General features: G+C 49.9%; 1 protein-coding gene across 1 annotated transcript in view; it reads right to left on the bottom strand.

Annotated features, from left to right (window-relative positions):
* Positions 1-20,992, bottom strand: part of prex2 (phosphatidylinositol-3,4,5-trisphosphate-dependent Rac exchange factor 2) — a 117,212-nt gene that overhangs the window by 79,769 nt on the left and 16,451 nt on the right. Inside the window, exons 2-10 of the mRNA XM_030348986.1 lie at positions 18,680-18,751; positions 17,639-17,761; positions 15,770-15,874; positions 12,959-13,060; positions 11,494-11,655; positions 5,625-5,758; positions 3,644-3,747; positions 1,379-1,528; positions 326-467 (exon numbers count right to left, since the gene is read on the bottom strand). Of these exons, the coding sequence (XP_030204846.1) occupies positions 326-467; positions 1,379-1,528; positions 3,644-3,747; positions 5,625-5,758; positions 11,494-11,655; positions 12,959-13,060; positions 15,770-15,874; positions 17,639-17,761; positions 18,680-18,751 (1,094 nt within the window). The remainder of the gene's footprint in view (positions 1-325; positions 468-1,378; positions 1,529-3,643; positions 3,748-5,624; positions 5,759-11,493; positions 11,656-12,958; positions 13,061-15,769; positions 15,875-17,638; positions 17,762-18,679; positions 18,752-20,992) is intronic.

Genomic DNA, 20,992 nt, shown 5'->3' with positions numbered 1-20,992 from the left:
CAGTGGGTTTTGATGTTAGCCGGTGTAAACTTCTTATCTTCCCAGGTGATGCCTTTGTGTGTGTGAGTGTGTGTATCTGTATTTGTGCATGTGTGCCTTTGTGTGTGTATGTGTGTGTAAAGTAATTTGGAGTTGGTTGGGAAACCCTAACATATCCAGATGATGTGCGTCTGTGTGTGTGTGTGTGTGTGTGTGTGTGTGTGTGTGTGTGTGTGTGTGTGTGTGTGTGTGTGTGTGTGTGTGCGTGCGTGTGCATCTGTGTGTGCGTGTGTGTATGTGTGTGCGTGCATGTGCTCATGTGTGGATGTGTGCGTGGCGCCCTCACCTTCCCAGGAAGCACTTGGGGAAGGTGGAGAGCTTGCGCTTGCGGTCCTTGATGAGGTGGCCTTTGGTCATGAGCTGGTACAGCTTCTCCCCCTTCTCGGACACCATCACCCACGTGTCCTGCTCCATGCCCAGCCGCAGGCCTGGGGGAGGGGGGGGGGGGAGAGAGGGGAGGGTGGGAGAGAGGGAGGGAGGGAGAGAAGGAGGGAGGGAGGTGAGGGAGGGATGGAGAAGATAGAGGGAGGGAGGGAGAGAGGGGAGGGTGGGAGGGAAGTAGGGAGGGAGGGGAGGGAGGGAGGGAGGGAAGTAGGCAGGGAGATGAGGGAGAGAGGGGAAGGAGGGTGGAGGGAAATAATGGATGGAGGGAGGAAGGGAGGGAGGGAGGGGAGGGAGGGAGAGAGGAGAGGGAAAGGAGGGAGGCAGACGGAGAACAGACGTGACTCTTGCCGTCCGGTGACATTTCGTCCAATCAAGCACAGCTGTTTCTCCTGGAAATATGAGACCGGAAATCGCGAGGCAAGGAACTCACAACTCACTTAATCTTAATACTTTTCAATTTGCTAATGGTTCTGAGCAGGATCGATAGATAGACAAATAAATAAATGGTAATAGAAGTGTATCACTGTACAGGCGAGCTGTTGGGTTCTGTAGCTGAAATATTGTCTCACTTTTTGATAGATTGCAAGGAAACACTGAATGCGGTTATCTCAACGTTTGAGTCAGAACCGTGGGTCAGCACATTCACACACAGCACCAAGGCACCACGTGTGAACACACACACACACACACACACACACACACACACACACACACACACACACACACACACACCTTTATGTATAATGCAAACATAAAGACACACAGTCAGCACAAAGGTCCATTGCCTTCAATTTAATCCTTTCAGGAATCCTTGAGTGAAACTAATCTGAATTATTCCTCAAGCAAAAACCTTTCTAGTCATTATTCAACGCAAAGTAATGCACAAGTTGCCGGTGCCAGTTCACGTTTAGGGTTCGATGGCTTCATCGGCCCTCTAACCCTTCCCCGTACTTACTTTTCCTGCGCTCTCTCTCTTTGAGGATGGCCTCCAGCCACTCCTGCTTCTCCTCCGGGGTCTTGGCCATGCACACAAACCACTTGTTCTTGGCCGTGTTGTGGATCTTCCAGCCGCTGTTCACGATGTTCCCGCTGCTGTGGTAGTCAGCTGAGGGGCAGGTGGAAAAGCACACAAACACACACACACACACACACACACACAGCCACGCATATGTACACACAAGAGGCGCTCACACACATGCACACACACACGCACACAGACATGCACGCACATCCAAACACACACACAAACACACACACGCACACACATCAGTATTTTACTTTTTATCTTTTCGTATTTTATGTACACAGTATATACATATATGTATTTTAGCTCTATAAATCCACCGTTCTGCAGATGAAGACAGTATAAACAGAGTCTCAGTGGAGAGAGTTCAGGTGGAGTGTGTGTACGAATCTCTTATGAGGCAGAACCTCTACTTCAAAAAGGCGCTTCAGCTGGGAAATGGGATTAAATATTTAATTGAATAACCTAAAGGGTCAAATTATTAAAGCAAAGCCAACGCGCCGAGATAAATAAATCGCAAACAGAACCAGAAACATACTCACTTTTCATTCAACTATTTGAAAATGTCTGGCACATAATGAACACACTTATTGTTTGTTATTTTCCTGGCAATTAAAAAATAGTACTGAGCATTGGTAGGGTCTTATCCTAGCAATCTTTGTTGCATACGGGAAATGGGTTAACCTAGCAATTGTAAATGCTTAGCACTTGTTTCTTTGCTTCTTTACTGTAGTGACTTCTTCTTCTTCTGACAAATGTACTTATTGTCGCTTTGGATTAAAAGGTCTGCTTAATGGCCTAAATATAAATGCCCTAAGTGTAAAGGAAATACCATTCCTCTTACTATCAAAGCATGTGTTTTGGACTCAGCTCGCCTAAGGTAGAGACCACAAAGACAATGTGATCGACCTCACCGGACGTTCGCAGTAGATGCAATCATTCACACAAGTGGAGTAGCGCCACAGCGGCAGGCCCTCACACCGACCTCTGGAGAGCTGCTCAGCAAAGAGCTTCATTGAGCACCGGCCCCTTCCATGCTAATCAAATCACAGAGGGTGGTCCGCTCAGAGACCTAGAAGCTTCCATCAGCATTATCCACTCCACAGGCCTCCAGCGTAACCCGGAGAGAAGCTGGCGTTGGCTCTCAAGACTCACTCCGATCGTCCCCTTCAAACACATCTTTATACACATCAAGTATCCTAGCTGAAAGGGGAACGGAAAGCCTGGTGTACTGCTAGCACACACTGGGCTTGTGTTTTTCCTCTCCTTAAAACGCTCTGGAGAAGCCGGCGTTGACTCACAGAAACGCCCGGTCTAACCCTTCAAACAGACCCATGTTGGGAGTATCCCAACTGAAAGTGTAGCTGAAAGCCTGGTGCATGTGAGTTCTAGCTCGCGCCGATGCCGAGGTTGTCCATCTCTTTAAATTGCTTCAGAGAGGCCAGCGTTGACTCACAGAGCCACTCCCAGACTACCCTCTCAAACTGTCAGTGAGCTGACTGTTGAACAGAAAGACTGGAGCATGCCGGTTCTGGCCGGCATGTCGTATTTTCCGCTTCTTTTAAAAGCATTGAGCAAAAAGGGTCTCCTTCATTTGGCCCGGCTGCTTCTACACTCCGCAGAGATGGAAGATTGGAAAAAAAACATAAAACAAACCATAGCCAAAACAGTCAGGTAATCAATTGTAATCAGGGCAACACAGGACACAGGACACACACAAGTCCCTGCCCCTCCAGCACTCTCTCTCTCTCCCTCTCTCTCCATCAGTGTCTTTCTCCCTCTGACTCTCTCTCTATATCCCTCTCTCTTTTCCTCACCCTCTCGCAAACACTCTCACACTAATCATCCATGCTCCTCTTCAGAACAAATCAAAGTCCGTCAGAGAGATAGCGATGGCTCCTGCAAACGTACATACTGTTCTTTAGTTGAAGGTCATGTTGGCAATCCGTGGAAAACCAAAACCAGGACATACCCTTTATATCTTATCTTGTTAAATCTTTTGTGGAAAAGAAACAATGATAATCTATCAAGGGACTGAAACTCTAAACGCAGTAGGGAGAGAAAGACGGACAAGGGGAAAATCACTTGAGAGAATATTCCGAGACAGCAAATAGACATAGGAAAGGAAAACAGGGAATTGGTCAAAATAATCTCATAAATCTCCATTTATATTTGTCTTTTTTATTTTGTACTGACCAGTCCCGTCGTCCACGTTCTCCACCTCCATCACCTCCGTGTTGATGCGTCCTCTGAACAGGAAGCGGGGGCATTCAGTGGCCGCCTTGCTGTTTTTTAAACGCCTTGTTGAAAAAAAAAAAAAATCACAGGATGGACACGGATCAGCACACAAGCGCCCTGCTCCTCATCACACCATCACACGCACTGGGAGCGGGCACGCTCCAAGGGCAAACCCAGCCCACCGTAACTCAACTCAACTCAACCCAACTCACAGCAGCTCAAACCCCACTCTAAATTGTCAGTTGCATTGTCAGACGATTCAGGGTCGGGTTGCTGTCCCACTGTTCAGTCATTGAGCCGTCGTGATCTTGTGGAGACATCTTTGCCTGCGGATGCCTACAGGTGGAGCACGGACATTGTGGTGTTGAAACCGGGACATGTGAGCTGTCTTAACAGGTGCAGTGGGGGTGGGGGTGGGGGTTGTGTTAACATAAATGGTCAGACACGCTTTCAATGTGTGCACAAAAGCACTGCGCAGCGGAACTTTATACTGGTGGACCCAGATGCTGGTGGTTGTGTACCCTCCCCCACCCTCCCATGACCAGGCTACTACACGCACACACACACACACACACACGCACGCACGCACGCACGCACGCACGCACGCACGCACGCACGCACGCACGCACGCACGCACGCACACGCACGCATGCACGCACACACACAAACACACGGACACACACATATCTTCCCACTCACACAGTCGCCAGACACATCCTCACACCAACACACACACACACACAAAGACACACACATATCCTCTTACATACACAGTCCCACGCAAATTCTCACACACATACAAAGACACAAAAACAGACACATATACAACAACACACACACATTCCCACTCATCTACAGACCCACACACATAAACAGTCCAAGATACACATCCTCACACACACACACACACACACACAAAAACACAAACACACTGACATTCCCACACACATACACAGCATCACACACATACGCACACTCCCAATCCCTCCCTCCCTCCCTTTTATAAACACATGCACACACACACAAACACTTCCTCCCTTTTACATACACACGCACACACTCCCTCCCTCCCTTTCACACACACACACACACACACACACACACACACACACACACACACACACACACACACACACTCCCAGTCCCCCACACTCCCCCACACACACCAGTCCGCCCAGAAGCCCTTTCTCCAGAGGAGTGAGGGATGCGGGGGTCCATGCCCACTTGGCCGTGGCGCTGTGGCGGGGTGGCGGGCCGGGCCGGTGTCCTTGTCCCGGGTCGAGGTGGCGGTGTCACGTATCAGGTGGTTTGGTGAATAGCACCGCCGCGTAATGCCTCAGATAAATACACTTGAAGGGCAGGCAACCCGAGACCCCAGACAGTGTTAGTGGTCCAGGTCTCACACACACACACACACACACACGTGTATGCACACACAGACACACACAGACACACATACACATGCACGTGTACGCAGGCAACCGCTCACACACACACACACACACACACACACACACACACACACACACACACACACACACACACACACACACACCAGCTAGCCTAACCGCTTGGTTCTGCTTTTTTTTCGGGGTTGAAAAAAGAAAGCATTAGACCAGATTTCCTCCTTCTTCTTTGTCCATGCCTCCCTGGCTTCTTCTTCTCGTCTATTTTTAAACTCCTACAAGATCTTCCTAAAGTGCACGGCCCACTGCGAACCGTAAACACCCACAAAAACAAAATGGTTGCATGACTCTTTGACCGTCTCCGTTCAACACATCCAGAGTGTAGAGTGAAGAGGATGATGAAGATATGATACGTTTCAAACAATAGGTCTCTCAGTGAAGCCAGAAACCCCAGCACGTGTTTCGCCCAAACCACCAATGTACAGCGCTTGGAGTGTGCACAGCGTGTATACAGCGAGTGCGTGAAAAGGTACCTGTTCTTCTTCTTGCAGTAGACCAGGAGCTTGTCAAACAGGAAGAAGTTCCTTTCCTGTATGTTCCCCGCCGAGATCTTCAGCAGCACGCCGTGCATTAGCATCTCCGTGCACGTGTCCGTGATGTTGGAGCCCTGGCAGGAGCAGACGGAGACGGGGAGGAGGAAGCAGAACTTAGAGACTGACCAGACTGTGGATCTAAAACACACATCCCTGGCCTAATGGACAGAGGTAGGATAGTATGGTAGAGACATCAGGTGTTCGAACCCCCAGCGAAAAAGGTTACTGGGTTCGATTCCAACACACCACAGACTCATTTGCTGGCACCCTTGTGCAATTTATATTGCACAATACATTGCATCTATAATGCACATACATTACGAAATAATTCATTCTTAAGTGTCTGCTGAATATCTGATGTAGGGATAGCTTATGAAGAGTGAGGGGAACAACTCGAACTAGCAGTTGTTTCTCACATGAAAACCTAGCTCTGAGCCTTGTACTGATTCAGTGAGAATAAAGTGAAACCAAGCCACATAATTGTGCTTCAGCCACTGACTGACTGATGATGTACGGCCTCTAAGCAGAGGAGGAGGAGGGAGAGCAGAGGGGGGTGGGGGTTAGATTCCCACTCCTTCCTGTTCCCTCTCTTATGGGTCTACAACAACACAACAGACTTCCTCACCGCAGATTACCGAGCGACTTTAAAATAGGCCGCCATAGACTCTCGGCTATAGAAAACATTTCCTGTCCAGCCAAACTCTTGTGCTGCATTGTTGTGGGTCTGGGAGCGCAACAGGCCCTGCTGGAGGCGATAAACCTCACAGATCGGTGTTCTCACTTTGCCCACCATTGGGAATTTCATGTGTGGCCGGGTTTTAAGCATCTGGGCTAAAAAATAAGACGGGCAAAGGCCGCAAAACTAAAACGTCCAGAGTGCTTTCACCTGGTGCACCCGACGCCATGGCGGGCAAAACCCCTCCCTCTCTTCACTCTTTCCATCGCTCTTTCTTTATGCTCCCTCTTCACCCTTTTTGATCGTCACTCACTTTTCTCCCCTCCTGCCTCGCCCTCCCGCTGCTCTCTCCCAGGTTCCTGTTACTAGGCAGTCACCAGCCAGTGGCCAGATGGTAAAGTGCTCCGCGGCGGGTGAGTGTGTGCGCGGGGCCAGACGTGGCGAAGGCCAGCCTGCCCTGCTCACGTCCAGGGAGGGGAAGCCAGGTCCCCCAGGTCCGGACCTGCTGACCTGCGTTTCCTTTTTCTGCAGGAGCAGGCCTGACTCTAGCCCTGGACGTGTTGGGGGAACGCTGAGCAGAAACACACCGGGCCGCTTGAACCCGTTCGGTCACTGGGCTCCCTCGCGTTCATAAAACGTTTACAGTACACATTTTCTCCTTTACCCTTTTTTTCTCTTTCGGTTGCCTCGGCCTGGACTGCCGAAAAACTGCTTAACTGCAGCTTTGGCTTGTTGTCACGTCTGCGCTTTAGCACCTTGCCTCAACACTTTGTTGGCTGTCCAACATAAGAGGCTTCTTTATGCTAGCATGGCAGCCATTTTAAAAGAAGTAAACAGAGAGAGGAAAAGCAGGCCTATTGTCAGTAAGCTTAAGCAAACTGCTGAACCGAAGGAGACAACACAATCCAAAAGAGAGACCCTGCAGAGTGTAAAATAACAATAACTAAAACTCTAAACTATTGCTTAGACTTCTTGGAGGTTTTTCTTGGAGGGAAATTAATATAATCCTGTGGTACCCCTTAACGACTGAACACAGACACGTGGAAAGATAACCCTGTGACGGGCAAACGCAGCCGCCGCAGAAAAGTAGAAAAGAAAACACAAGCTAAACACGCTGGCAGCTGTCACCATGGCGACCGCGACGGGCCGATCGCCCTGTCTCTCTCCCACACACGGACAACCTGCCAGGACGCCTAGGGGCCACACAGCTGTGGACAGGGTCAGTGCTAACGAGCATTCAGCCCATGGCCGTGGAAGACTAATGGGAAAAAACACACAATTATTACCTTCATCCACCCCTCCTCCTCAGACACCCACACAGGAACACCTCCTCCCTGGAGCTCCATCTCCCCCCCCCCCCCCCCCCCCTCTCTCTCCCTCTCACACTTTTTTCTCACCCTCTACTTTCCCTTTCCCATGTCAGAGAGAGGGATAGAGAGGGAGAGAAGGACAGATGGTTCAAGAGAGAGTGACAGAGAGACAGAGAGTGTGCGAGAGAGAGAAAGCAAGAGAGAGACAGTATGATAGAGTGCTATAGACCGAGAGCCAGAGTGAGAGTCTGAGAGAGACTGAGGGAGACAGAATGAGAGAGCGAGTGAGAGCGAGAGAGCGAGAGAGAAAGACAGAGAGTGTGCGAGAGAGAGAGCATTAGAGGAGAGAGAGTGCTACAGTAAGTAAGAGCGAGAGCAATAGTACGAGCGAGAGTCTGAGAGAGACTGAGGGAGACACAGAGAGTGAGAGAGCAGAAGTCTGGCAGAGGGCTGTGGTGGAGAGCTGTCCCGCTCCAGAATGAGCTAATGTTTTATAATCGATGAAAAGTGGCGATGGCAGCCACGGAGCACGTTGAGTGAGGCCCGGCTGCCGAGAAAATGTCAGAGCACCCCACCCATGGCCGGGCCCCAACGACGGCTGACCTCACTATACTTAGCCCGCCGAGCGTTGCTGTGTTTTTGCGTGTAGCGCTGCCAAAACGCACATGTGTAGCTAACTCGGATGTCGCGGGTAAACGCGTGTATCCACTGGATACACACGCGTGTGCTTAACATGTACGAGAACCCCCTTGTGGAACAGAAACTTGGTTCCAAAAACGATATTTCCTCCTTCTCAATTCTACCTTGAGATGTTTCTGGCATGGGGACGCCCCAGGCGAGCCCAGAACACTGTGTGCCGTTCCATGACACCAGTTGTTAAAGCATGTTATGTTCTGGTTTTCCCCCTGACAGGCTTGATTGATGCCGTTGGCCACAAAAAGAAATATTTAGGTTCCCCATCCCACTAAATGGGTGTAACACTGTGAAAGGATTTAGCTTCTAAATTGAATGTGTGTAGGGATAAAGGTTCCCTCGGAAGACTAGCACGCTAAAATTAAGCGGTGCAAATTCAATTTCTGTGGCCGAATCACGATGTATTTATACATGAAAACCAGAGCGTTATACTTGGCCGTGTCTGCGCTTTTGTAAAATCCACAGACATGTTACGTAAAATAAACCTTCACACAAAAAGGAAATGTGTGTGTGTGTATATATCTGGCTAGCCAGATCGAATCGTGTCTACAGCCAATACCACCGCCATCCAGACCTTCTCACCAAAACAACTGCAATCACGTTCCTGGTTTCAGATCCAGAAGCCTTCGGGCCCTCTTGGCATGACGCCAGGTCAATTGCATCGGCATCCCAAGACCTCCTCTGTTTACAATGACTCACTTTGTATTCCCTATCACTGCCGCCACCACCACCACCACAAGTCCCTACTGACCCCCAAGCAGAATAACAATAAGCCAGGACATTTCCAACCCCAAACCCTCCTAGTGAACTAAAATACAGATTAGAGCGGACACCAAAGAGAGCGTGAGACGTCGCCATTAGCCATCTGGGTAGAAGGGATCCCACCAGGGTGCGAAACATCGCTCCCATGGAGGATTCCAGAAAGAGTCAAAAACAAAAGTCTTGCCAGAGATAAAGAAACGGCTGTAGTGTTGTCCGTGTCAGTTAATAAGTAATGCCTGGTGAGATTTAGTGGCCACAGCTCAGCAGTAAGCGACATTGGTTCCATGCATACCTCGCAGACATACTCTGACTTACTATAGCCGCTTTAAAGAGCAGCTAGACAGCAAGGATCCAACTAAGGAATGCAGCAATTATTCGGATTTGGCTTAAGTTGGTGCCAAGAGATGTACCATTCTAACAATGGTAACATTACCTAGCACACATGTTAGCCCACTAAGCAACGATTGCTTGGAAGACCTAACAGACAGTTTAGGTCTCAAAGTAAGACCTTAACTATAAAAGTCCCACAGTAATCCTTAAAGAAAGTCTTCTATCAAAGACCCATTGAAAGTAGTTTCAAAACATTCCGGGGAGAGAGACAGCCACTGTAACAACGCCAATTCAAGTGAGGTCAATTCACTCATTCAAAGGGCTTCACAGGCCACAATTTACCCCCCAAACCCTAAAGGCGCCGCCCCACTAGGAGACAAACCCCCCATAATGAGTCTGGGAGGTGGGGAGGAAGGGGGGGGGGGGGATCAGGGCTGAAGTGGGCCCTGCATGTCGTCTAGTGTGGGGGGTCTCAAGACACGCGATTCAACCACCCCTCGTTGACTCCAGGGGCAAGAGATTTCTCAATTCGGTTGGATATTATGGAGCCCGACCGCATAGCGATGGGGGAACTGAGGCTGAAATCTGGGAGGCGGCCTGTTCCTCGTAGCAGATGACTCAGATATCATGCATCAGACGTAAACCCATTCAGTTTTCTTCCTTGTCATTTGAAATGGGAAACGGCTGCTGGCAACTACTCCTTTTGTCTAAACCAGCAAAAAGAGCTGAAACAATGCTTGAATTGTTTGTTTCAGTAGGAACGACTGCGTCGCTTCTTAGAGAGGTGTCGATAAATCCATATTGCATTTGCATCACTCTAATTCTCTGTTTTTACTGTGACTTTTGAGGAAAAAACCCTAAGGTCTTTGGAACAGCGTGTGTCTACACGCTGTTCAGCGTGTGTCTATAAATCCCTGATGAAAGGAACATACACTAAAATACACAACTGAGATTTAGGATGGACCCAAGGCCAGGCAAGACGCGTCGTCAGGACCAGTACACACTGCACGCCTGCTCCTGGATCAGTGCTTGGTGCCGTCCTACTCACAATGCACCAGCCATGCAGTGTGTACTGCCGAAGTATGCTCTCTCTCTCTCTCTCTCTCTCTCTCTCTCTCTCTCTCTCTCTCTCTCTCTCTCTCTCTCTCTCTCTCTCTCTCTCTCTCTCTCCCCCCCTCTTCCTCTCCCTGTGTGTGTGTGTGTGTGTGTGTGTGTGTGTGTGTGTGTGTGTGTGTGTGTGTGTGTGTGTGTGTGTGCGTGCGTGCGTGCGTGCGTGCGTGCGTGCGTGCGTGCGTGCGTGCGTGCGTGCGTGCGTGCGTGCGTGCGTGCGGGCGGGCGGGCGTGTGTGTGTGCACGTGCGTGCGTGCGTGCGTGTGTGTGTGTGTGTGTGTGTTCTTGCGTGGGTGGTTGTTTTCCTGCACGTTCTGTTGTGGTGTGATTTTGTGTCACACCACAAAAGTTTTGTCTAACTGCGCTGACTTTGTCAACATACTTCCATGCCTAGGTGTGTGTGCCATTCTAACTACTGACTGCCTAGTGGGTAAGAGGTTGCCTTGTGGGTAGGAGACTCTAGCCATCTAAAGGGCAAGAAAGAACTCCCCAAACTTGGAGGAGGATCCCAGAAGAGGGATCCCTCTTCCAGGAACGGCAGTACAATAGGTGACCTTGCGAGGCAGCTGGACTCGCAAGAAAAACGGCCGTGTGACAATCCGTCTCGCCAGGCTTCAAGTTGACACACAGGTGGTCAAACCGTGGTGGTTCGGACCAATCAACGCCCTCTGAGGGACTGCGTGATCTACATAATACGTGATGGACGACTTTAGACAGATGGTTCATCCAATCAACTGCCTAGTATTTTTTTGTGCCCGACCTCCCAAAACAGTTTCCAAGGACGACTTCCCAGCTGGCTCTGTGTATCAAACCCATCTGCTGCGTCGGGTTTTTGAAATCTGTGCCTCCTAGGTCGAAATTGTTAACAGAGACCAGGCTTAGTGAGATGGATGTGTGGACACATGTCTCCTTCCCGGTAGAGACCCACCTCCCAGCCCTCGATGTGGGACTGCCACTCCTCCAACACCTCCAGCTTCTCCATCTGCCTCTTGGCCTCGTTGATGTTGGAGCACACGGCCTTCATCACCTGCAGGGCCTCCAGCACCAGCCCGTGGTCGTTGTGCTTCTTAGGCGTTCTCTTTAGAAGTTCCTGGAGGTCAGCAGCCACAGGTACAAAGGTCACCATCGTACATAGACACTCAGATATTCATATAGAAACACATAGACGATTTTACATACAAACGCATACCAGACAGATTCACATAGACACACACATACACAATCAGTCATAGATATAAACACATTCACATACAGACATAGATGTAAACAGATTCACATAGACACACAAGTACATAATCACATTCATACATAGACACACATAAACAATCACACCTCAATCATTCTCACAAGTGTAAACAGCAAAATAATGTGAACAAATAAAGACTGACACGCACAAAAAAAAAATTTATACAAAAAACTGATAGACTTATATAGATTCACATAGACAACACATAACAACACAAATAACCCATACACAATCATAGTCATGCATACACAAAGTCACAATCAGAAATATCCATAACCAAACCAACAGATTCACACTGACACCAAAAAACGAGTGTGCACGTGCACCCGTGTGCACGTGTGAACCAGCCACGACTTCGGGACAGAGATCAAGCCCCCTGCACACATGCGAGTTATAAAAATCACAGCATTTTAAATAATCAGCTGCATCTGCTGTTCCCTTATTCCGCGAAATAAATCTCCAGTTCAAACGGTCCGTCTCATTCACATCCTCATCACCGTCCACTGCTGTCAGAGCTCCAGGAATCCTTGGCTACCACATGACTGGAGCTCATCTTACAGTCCACACCCTGCCTAGTTTATAAATGTCCGGCTTTGTAGCGGCAGATTAAGTAATATCATAAAATAAGGGTCTCATCTGGGCTTAATAAAGTGGATCTTTATGTTCCATTCACAGAGACGTACATCTGTGGCAGTCCTAGAATTGAGTGGCACAGATGTGCATCCATGTCTCCGGAACCAAGACTAACCAGGCCTAACCAGGCCTAACCAGGACTAACCAGGCTTAACCAGGCCTAACCAGGACTAACCAGGCCTAACCAGGCCTAACCAGGAATAACCAGGACTAACCAGGACTAACCAGGCCTAACCAGGCCTAACCAGGCCTAACCAGGCCTAATCAGGTCTATCCAGGACTAACCAGGACTAACCAGGCCCCACCAGGCATCACCATGCCTAACCATGCCTCACCAGGCATCACCAGGACTCATCGCGCCTCACCATGCTAACCAGGCCTCACCATGCCTCACCAGGCATGCCTTATATCAGTTTCAACCAATCATGTTGCTGGAGGCGGGGTTCTGTAAGTGCGTAAATGGAGAATACTATCTTGGCCTCCAGGGTCAGGGGGGGGGCGAGGCTGTACCCACCCTGAGCAGCAGCGGGTACTTGCAGATCCTCTGGATGGGGGCCACCAGGTAGCCCTCCAGTGGCACCTCTGTGTTCTTCCGGCCTCCCAGCAGCATGCAGTTCTGGAGGGGGGGGGGGGGGGGGGGGGAGAGAGGATAGAGGGTGAGAAGTGGAGGTGAGAGGGCATGTAAAGAGGGCGAGGAGAGAGGAGGGGAGAGGGTAAGGAGAGGGGAGGGGGAGCGGGTGAGGAGAGGGGAGGGGGAGAGGGGGAGGAGAGGGGAAGGGTGAGGAGAGGGGAGGGGGAGCGGGTGAGGAGAGGGGAGGGGGAGCGGGTGAGGAGAGGGGAAGTGGAGAGGAGGAGAGGGGAGGACACGAGCGGCAGTGGGGAGAGGAGAAGTGAGGACAGGAGAGGGAAGGAAACGGCTACACACTAAAACCATCAGCCAGGGATCGTCTGACGGGTGAACCTAGTGACCAGCACCCACGGGTGTGAGGGAGAGCGGGAGGTCAGGAGGACGACCCCAGAGGGTTCCCCTCGCCTCCCCCCCCCCCCCCCCCTCCTCGTCACAACACATCCGAGGTCAGCTGCGTAATTACAGCGTTAAAGAGCGGAGCGGGCCGAGCCCCGACAGGGGTCCGCGGTGGGGGGGGGGCTGGTGTTACCCGAGACGTGTTCCTCAGCGGTCAGAGCGCGGCGGGGGCCGTCGGGGGACCGGGGGGGGCTGACCGAGGCCAGGGTGTGGGTTGCGGTGTAACGCGAGACGCCTGTGCGTCCTGACGGGGGCCGGGTCCCGACCAGGTCAGGCTGTAAACGTCTCATTAGATCACATCCAGCGGACATCTTTTACTCATCTGCTCGCCCGAGTTCAAAGGCACGCGGCGACGCCGCAACGCAACCAGGACAATGTGTGTGTGTGTGTGTGTTTGTGCGTGCGTGCGTGTGTGTATTGTGTAAGTGTGTGTGTGTGTGTGTGTGTGTGTGTGTGTGTGTGTGTGTGTGTGTGTGTGTGATGCGGAAAGTTTCATCGTAAAATAAATATTTTTACAACAGAGTGTGTGTGTAAGCGGTTTTAGTGTGTGTGAGGTTGTAGTGTGTGTGTGTGTGTGTGTGTGTGTGTGTGTGTGTGTGTGTGTGGTTTTAGTGTGTGTGTGTGTGTGTGTGTGTGTGCATGTGTGTGTGTGTGCATGTGTTTTTTTGTGTGTGTGTTGTGTGACTATGTTTGTGTGAGTGTGTGTGGTTGCAGGTTGTGTTTGTGTGTCTGTGTGTGTGTGTGTGTGTGGTGTGGTGTGTGTGGTGTGGTGTGTGTGTGTGTGTATGTGTGTGTGTGTGGTGTGGTGTGTGTGTGTATGTGTGTGTTTGTGTGCGCCCGCACATCCACAAAGCCAATGTGGCCGTACCCATATGTGTGTGCATCCCGTCTCACTTCATCAGCGATGCTGAAAGACTCGCGCAACGCCTTTTTATTCTTTTTTAACAAGTCTAGGAATAAAAGTGCGGTGTTCCTCTGGGGTTATTGAGCGCGTCGTTCCCCGGGGCGAGAGAACCCTGCGGTAGGTCTGGGCTCTCTCTGTTTTTACAGGGCTCCCCAGAGAGTCTGTGCAGCAACGCGGGGCGGGGGGTGAGGTTCCGGAGCCCGGTGGTTTCTGGGTAGCCGCTGGGTGTAGCGCTAAGCGGCGCGGCGGCGGCGGCAGCGGCGGCGGCGGCGGCACTGGGCAAACAGTGCCAACGGGGACGCGTTGAACGGAGAGATTGGCATGAGGGTCAGTGGGGAGGAGGGAGATGGAGAGCACCGGAGGGGAAACATGGAGAGAACCACATGCACACATTGCAGGGGATCACCCACACACACACAAACACATGCACACAGGCATGGACGTTTGTTGACAGAGTCAACTCAGTTAGACAATAGTGCGCACAAAAACACAAATGCAAGAAAACAACCACCCACGCAAGCACACACACACTCACGCACACAAACACACACAAACACATACACAGAGGGTAATTGCGTGAGTGAATGACTGAGTGAGCGAGTGAGTGAGTGAGTGAGTGAGTGAGAGAGGGAGCGAGAGAGAGAGAGCACAGTAAAATAAAGAAGAAAACAAAGTAAGACGCCCCACGCCCACAGCAGTAAGCAGATAGCCAGCTGCGGGGGCTTAGTCCTCGGTGGCGGCAGCGTGATGCTCCCCAGTGGACGTGTGTTGGGACAGGAAGAGGCCGCCTGCCTGAACCCAGCGCCAGGTCAGCCAACGCCTCCAGCTAGCCACAAGACGCACTGCAGCAAACACTGGGGCTCCTCTCACTGTCCAGCTGGGGGGCTGTTTTACGACGCATGCTGGTCCCTTCCCTGCACGTATGTGCCTTGTGTGTGGTTGTCTTGAGTGAGCGAGCGAGTGAGTGAGTGAGTGAGTGAGTGAGTGAGCGAGCGAGTGAGTGAGTGAGTGAGTGAGTGAGTGAGTGAGTGAGTGAGTGAGTGAGAGAGCGTGAGTGAGTGAGTGAGTGAGTGAGTGAGTGAGTGAGTGAGTGAGTGAGTGAGTGAGTGAGTGAGTGAGTGAGTGAGTGAGTGAGTGAGTGAGTGAGGTGAGTGAGTGAGTGTGTGTATGTGTGTGTGTGTGTGTGTGTGGGGGGGGGGTCGTAGTGTGTGTGTGTGTGTGTGTGTGTGTGTGTGTGTGTGTGTGTGTGTGCGTGCGTGCGAGTGTGTGCGTTTGTGTTTGCATTCGATGGATGAGTGGAAAGATGGAGGTGTTAGGCGGTAGGGTCGATGGGTGACTGTGATGAGTGAGTGGATGAGGTGCGTGTGACGGGAGGATGCTCGGCGCTCCAGCCTCACCAGCAGGCAGGTGCGCACGGAGCGGATCTTGTTGAGCTCCAGCAGCAGCCGCTGGGCCTTCTCGTGGTTCCCACAGTACTCGTCGTACACCTGGAAGCCACTCCTCTGCAGCACAGGGAGAGAGAGGGGGGAAGGGGGGGGGGGGGGGGGGGGGAGGTAAGCTGCTGGGGAGGCCGAGAGACACCCACTCAGAGAGAGAGAGAGAGAGAGAGAGAGAGAGAGAGAGAGAGAGAGAGAGAGAGAGAGGTGGGGGAACAGTAAGCTACTGGGGAGACCGAGAGGCACAGACTCAGAGCGATATGGGAAGAAAGAAAGAGAGAGAGAGATTGGAAAAGAAAGAGAGAGAGTGAGCGAAAGAGAGAGTTGGAAAAGAGAGAGCGAGAGAGTGAGCTGTGAAACCGTAGTGTCCGATAAAACGTTGTAAAGGTGATGAGAAAAGAGGGGGTGATCAAAAGTAAACATAAAACATAAAACGCTAGAATGACTGATATGACCTTAAGATAACAGGAACAGAGCCTGAAAAGAAAACACATCATATTTAATACATCATCTGGGACGCAGGAAGATAAAGGGGGGTTAATTACATCCTTCCATCCATGTGCCCCCAGATCACATGACACAGTAATGGATGCAGTGTTAGCAGTTGTTTGTTGACAATGGGTTTTAAGCTGTGCACCTGAAACAAGCAGGAAAAATAAGAACACTGGCGACCGCTATAGACAAAAAATTTCCATTACCAATTACCATTTTTTTTACATAGACTTCGCAATATCGCCCAATTTTGTTTTTAATTCGCTCTGCTCAACTCTCAGCGGGTTGGCATGGTTACGCATCAATGTCCACCTAAAATGCTGTTAAATTCAGGTGGATCGTTGGTCTCTCCTGATTGGTTCATGAATATCCAACCCCTACTGCAAAGAGGAGGAGAAGGATTCAGTCTGTACACTGGAGTCAGCCACCTTCGAAATCCGGTTACCGGTAATAAATGTGATGCCTATAAATGAGTGTACGAGAGAGCGAGAAAGAGAGAGAGTGTATGAGAAAGAGAGAAAGTGTATGAGAAAGAGAGAGAGTGTATGAGTTTACAAAATAGAGAGCGAAAGAGAATGAAAGAGAGAAAGATCCCTTTATTTCCCAAAACAAGGCAAGATCAAGTGCATGCAAAACGTGACGTAAATAGGCAATGCCAGATTATCCTCGGAATTACATAAAATGATCCACCACAGCCTCTTATCCTAAAACATGTTGTATTGTCTGTCAGCACGGTGAGATCACATCTCCACCACTGAGGCCATAAACTCTAATCGGCATGCCTTCAGTGGAATGCCGCTCTGAGATCCTGGACAGAGAGAGAGCTCAGAGCTGAGATTTATTGGACTGTGAAGCCTATAGTTCATGCCAGTTCACTCGCCAAGACCTGCATCAAAGAAATATGAGATATAACGGCAGAAAACACGGCACACATGTGCCGTGCACACCGCGCGAGTGGGTAATCCAGGGAGATAAATTCACAACATGTGGCACAACTCATCTCATTCTGGGTCGTGAGACAGAATGACACAAACACACACACAAACACACATACATTGTACAATTGTACAGACTTTTCGTTTTCTTAGAGGACCTCTCATAACCTAGGTGTATCGTCTCCATTTGTGGGTTTCTGATCTAAGATCCACATGATTGCATCTCAGCGTTAGTGGCGGTTTGTTTGCAGCGAATGCAAGTCGTACAATGATATGGATTTGCCGATTAAACGTTCACTTTCAGGCCACCATCTGATCCCTACGCGAGTCCAAAAAGTATGATGCAAGGCTCCTTTCTAGTGAGACTAGGGAGTTCAGGGAGTGAGCGACAATTTGGACTTACGAATTGCAGGAAGCAGCGTCCGACTTCGTGGTGCGCGTGGGGGTCTGGCTGCAGAAGGCCCTCCACCATGGACAGGAAGTCCCTGTGGACGGCCAGAATCTCCTCCGTGTTGGAGAACAGCACCTAGAGACGGACGGAGACACCCAGGGATGTAAAGATACGAGGCTCTTTATCACAACGCTGTCAGACCACCATTGCATCGCGCAGTATGATTATATTCGTCGGCCAGACTACAGCTGTTATGTTTTGATCGCGGATGACGCAGATTTTTCGGAAGGAGCAAAACCACAGGCTCATTTCTGCCCATTACCAATCTGTCCTGTTGTGACAACAAGATCCAATACACAGTTTGTATTGGCGTGGAACAACGTGAGTGATTAATCAAGCGATATCATCTTCATAATCTTATTCTAAATAATCTGAAGCTCTTTTACTGGATGACATGGCAGCTGTTTGGTGACATCACAGCCGCTCGCCAGACCTTTGGGCGACCTTTGTGCTGGTAGGGCTCAATGGTGCACGGCGTGTTCCCAAACAAACCCGCCGCACGAGGCAACGCATTCCAAAACAAGGGGATGGGCGACCCATAACCAGAGAATATGTGTTTACCTTCGAGAATAACCAAAGAGGCTGTGACCATTCCCTTCCCTGAGAGAAAGCCGCATTTATTGTCCTTCATCCTTCCGTCCGGAATCATTTATAAATAGATTATAGTCACAGCTGCTTCCTGGGACGCCCACCATTTTCTTTGCCTTTTCCAGTGTTCTTCTTCATTCTGAATTTGGCTATTTCGGTTTGAAAGAACGCCTCGCCTCCACTTCAGGGGCCAGATTTGCTCCACTCCCACTGTCGTTTCCGTCCCCGTCTTGCACTGTATTACACTCCCAAAACAGGGTTTTGTGTGCTTGCTTTTGGTGCGACTTATAAAGGGAATCAGTTTCCCTCTAGGAAAAAACTGAGCTCAATTTACGCTGAACGTTTCTCCACGGTCCAGATTACACCGTTGATAGCACAGATCATGTCAAAGAGAGCGAACCTCACCTTCACCGTCTCCTCTGTGATGTTCTTGTCGATTTTGGCGGCCGCATACTGGTGGAGCCGGTGCATAAACACCTGTGGGACAGATCAGGGAAAAGGCGGAGAAACAGTTAATACGTTAAGACATGGCAGAACCCCAAAGATCAAATTACATCCTGGCGTGCAACCGTTTTGTACCTTATTCGTAAAGGTTTAACGGGCCAACAAAACAACACAAAAAAAGGAAAAGCAGGCAGATCTGGGGTCTTTTTGTGCAGCTGCAACACCGGGCTGCCAGAACAAATTGCTAACCATCACAATGGACACCAGATACATGAGAAAGACAAGCCTCACACCAGAGCAGGGAGACGGGGAGAGAAAACATTGTAATTGGTGTGCAAGGTATTTCAAAGGCAATACTCCCGAGCCGGGGACAGGGAATTTGAGTGGATAACAGTGGGTTAACTGAGACGCTTTGGGAAATCTGGTGGCTTTCCCAAGACCCCTAAGAGACTGGGTCCCAGATTAGCCTAAACCTGGGAACATATCCTCCAGCAACGTTTTAGGGAGCTTTTCAAATCGTTTGTTGCGCTGCCATTTTTTTTGTGTGTGTGTGTTTTTTGGGGAGTACATTTGGAATACTTTCCGTCTGTTCTGAGCAAAGCGAAACGGTTGAATTATAGTGATGTACTCAAAGCCCTCCACATTGAGAATACATTTGATGAATGCCAAACAAAGCCCTGACTCTGACAATACAATAAAACTAGATGGATGCATTTCATAGCAGAATGAGCATCACATCACGCACCGCCCTAGCAGGGTGATTTCACTAATCACTCCACGCACATCACCAAAAAAATTGCCAACTAACATCAAATGTGAACTACCAGGTGTACTTCTGGAGATTTGTGGTACAATGCGTAATAGCTATAACAAGACAGTTTAATGTAACCAAAGCACCACAGTTAAAATGAGGTAAGCTCTACTTCTCCACTGTTCGATTGTATGAGTGTAATACAATACTGCAATTACATTCTGCTTGAAGACCTGGCCTGCAGTAGTAAGATAAGCGTGAGCACCTCAGAGGAAGTCGTGTGGGACGACAGGTCACTTCAAGCCCAGCGAGGAACAGACGACAGCGGGAGCCGACCAGGCAGCAACACCAGCCCCGCATAATTAACTGTCTGTCAGCGGGGATGACCTCGACACCACACAGAAATACACAACACACACACACACGCGAGCACACACTCCCTGTGTCAACACTGTGTCGCTAGAAGTACATTAACAGACGCACAAATAAGTACATTAACTAGAAGTACATTAACAGGCACACAAAAAACAAACAGAACACGTGCATGCAAATACGAAAATGTTTCAAACTAAGATACATTTAGAAGTACAGACATTGTAACTAGGGCGTCATACACAGACTCAGGAGTCATACACAACCAAGCACACGACAGACACACACAACACTAACTCCACATACTAGTAAAGCAGCCCAAACGAGCCCCCCCCCACAGCTAGCCGGCTAGTTAACGACTCTCACATCTGTGACCGTGCTCAACAACCCCGAAGCCCGCCCCTGAGGAACACACTTTGGACACACAATGACTGGACACACCGGTTACAGCCCCAGCAAGGGCCGTCTTGCCATCTGTTGCTTAGCGCTACCATACAACCGACCTGGCCAGGGAAGGCACACCACCAGCGGACCAGTGAATTAACACTTCCTCACCAAGACACTCACAACACAAGCTGTTGTTACTACTCTGTCGGTTTCAAGACAGAGGAAACTGATTTTCTTAGCCGATAGAAAAGAAAACGAAGGAACAGATGGAGAATGCGGCCCCAAGCGGGCCTGAAACATGGGGGACATCTCCGTTCTCCAGCTAATGACGATAGCAGGGTTGTGTGGAAGTCCGGGGAAAACGTGTTTACAAGGGAGATTTATTGTTATCACGTTCCAGGTCACATAGGGACTGACTTTGGCGACGGGGGAATTCGACTGTATAGCTAAACGTCCTGAACAGGGACCCCGAGGGGAAAAACAAGACTTAAATAATCAACCCCTTTGTGGGGCTTTCTCAGCCCCTGATTACTATTCTGTAACAGTCTTCACAACTCAACCCCTCACTACCATTTACATCTGATTAGCAAGTATAATGTGTACAAACAGTCAGCAGACCTCCAACACCTCTTCTGGAAAACACATGAACAAAATGTACAATTATCTACGAGCCCATAATGTAATCGTGAAATCCCCCCAAAATAAGTTTCTAGTTCCTGATTGGTGTCTTTTCACTGCAGATCTGCCAGTCAAGCTAATGCCTA

The sequence above is a fragment of the Gadus morhua genome, chromosome 23 (assembly GCF_902167405.1).
Source record: "Gadus morhua chromosome 23, gadMor3.0, whole genome shotgun sequence".
Lineage (NCBI taxonomy): Eukaryota > Metazoa > Chordata > Actinopteri > Gadiformes > Gadidae > Gadus > Gadus morhua.
This window is presented reverse-complemented; position numbering and strand designations above follow the sequence as displayed.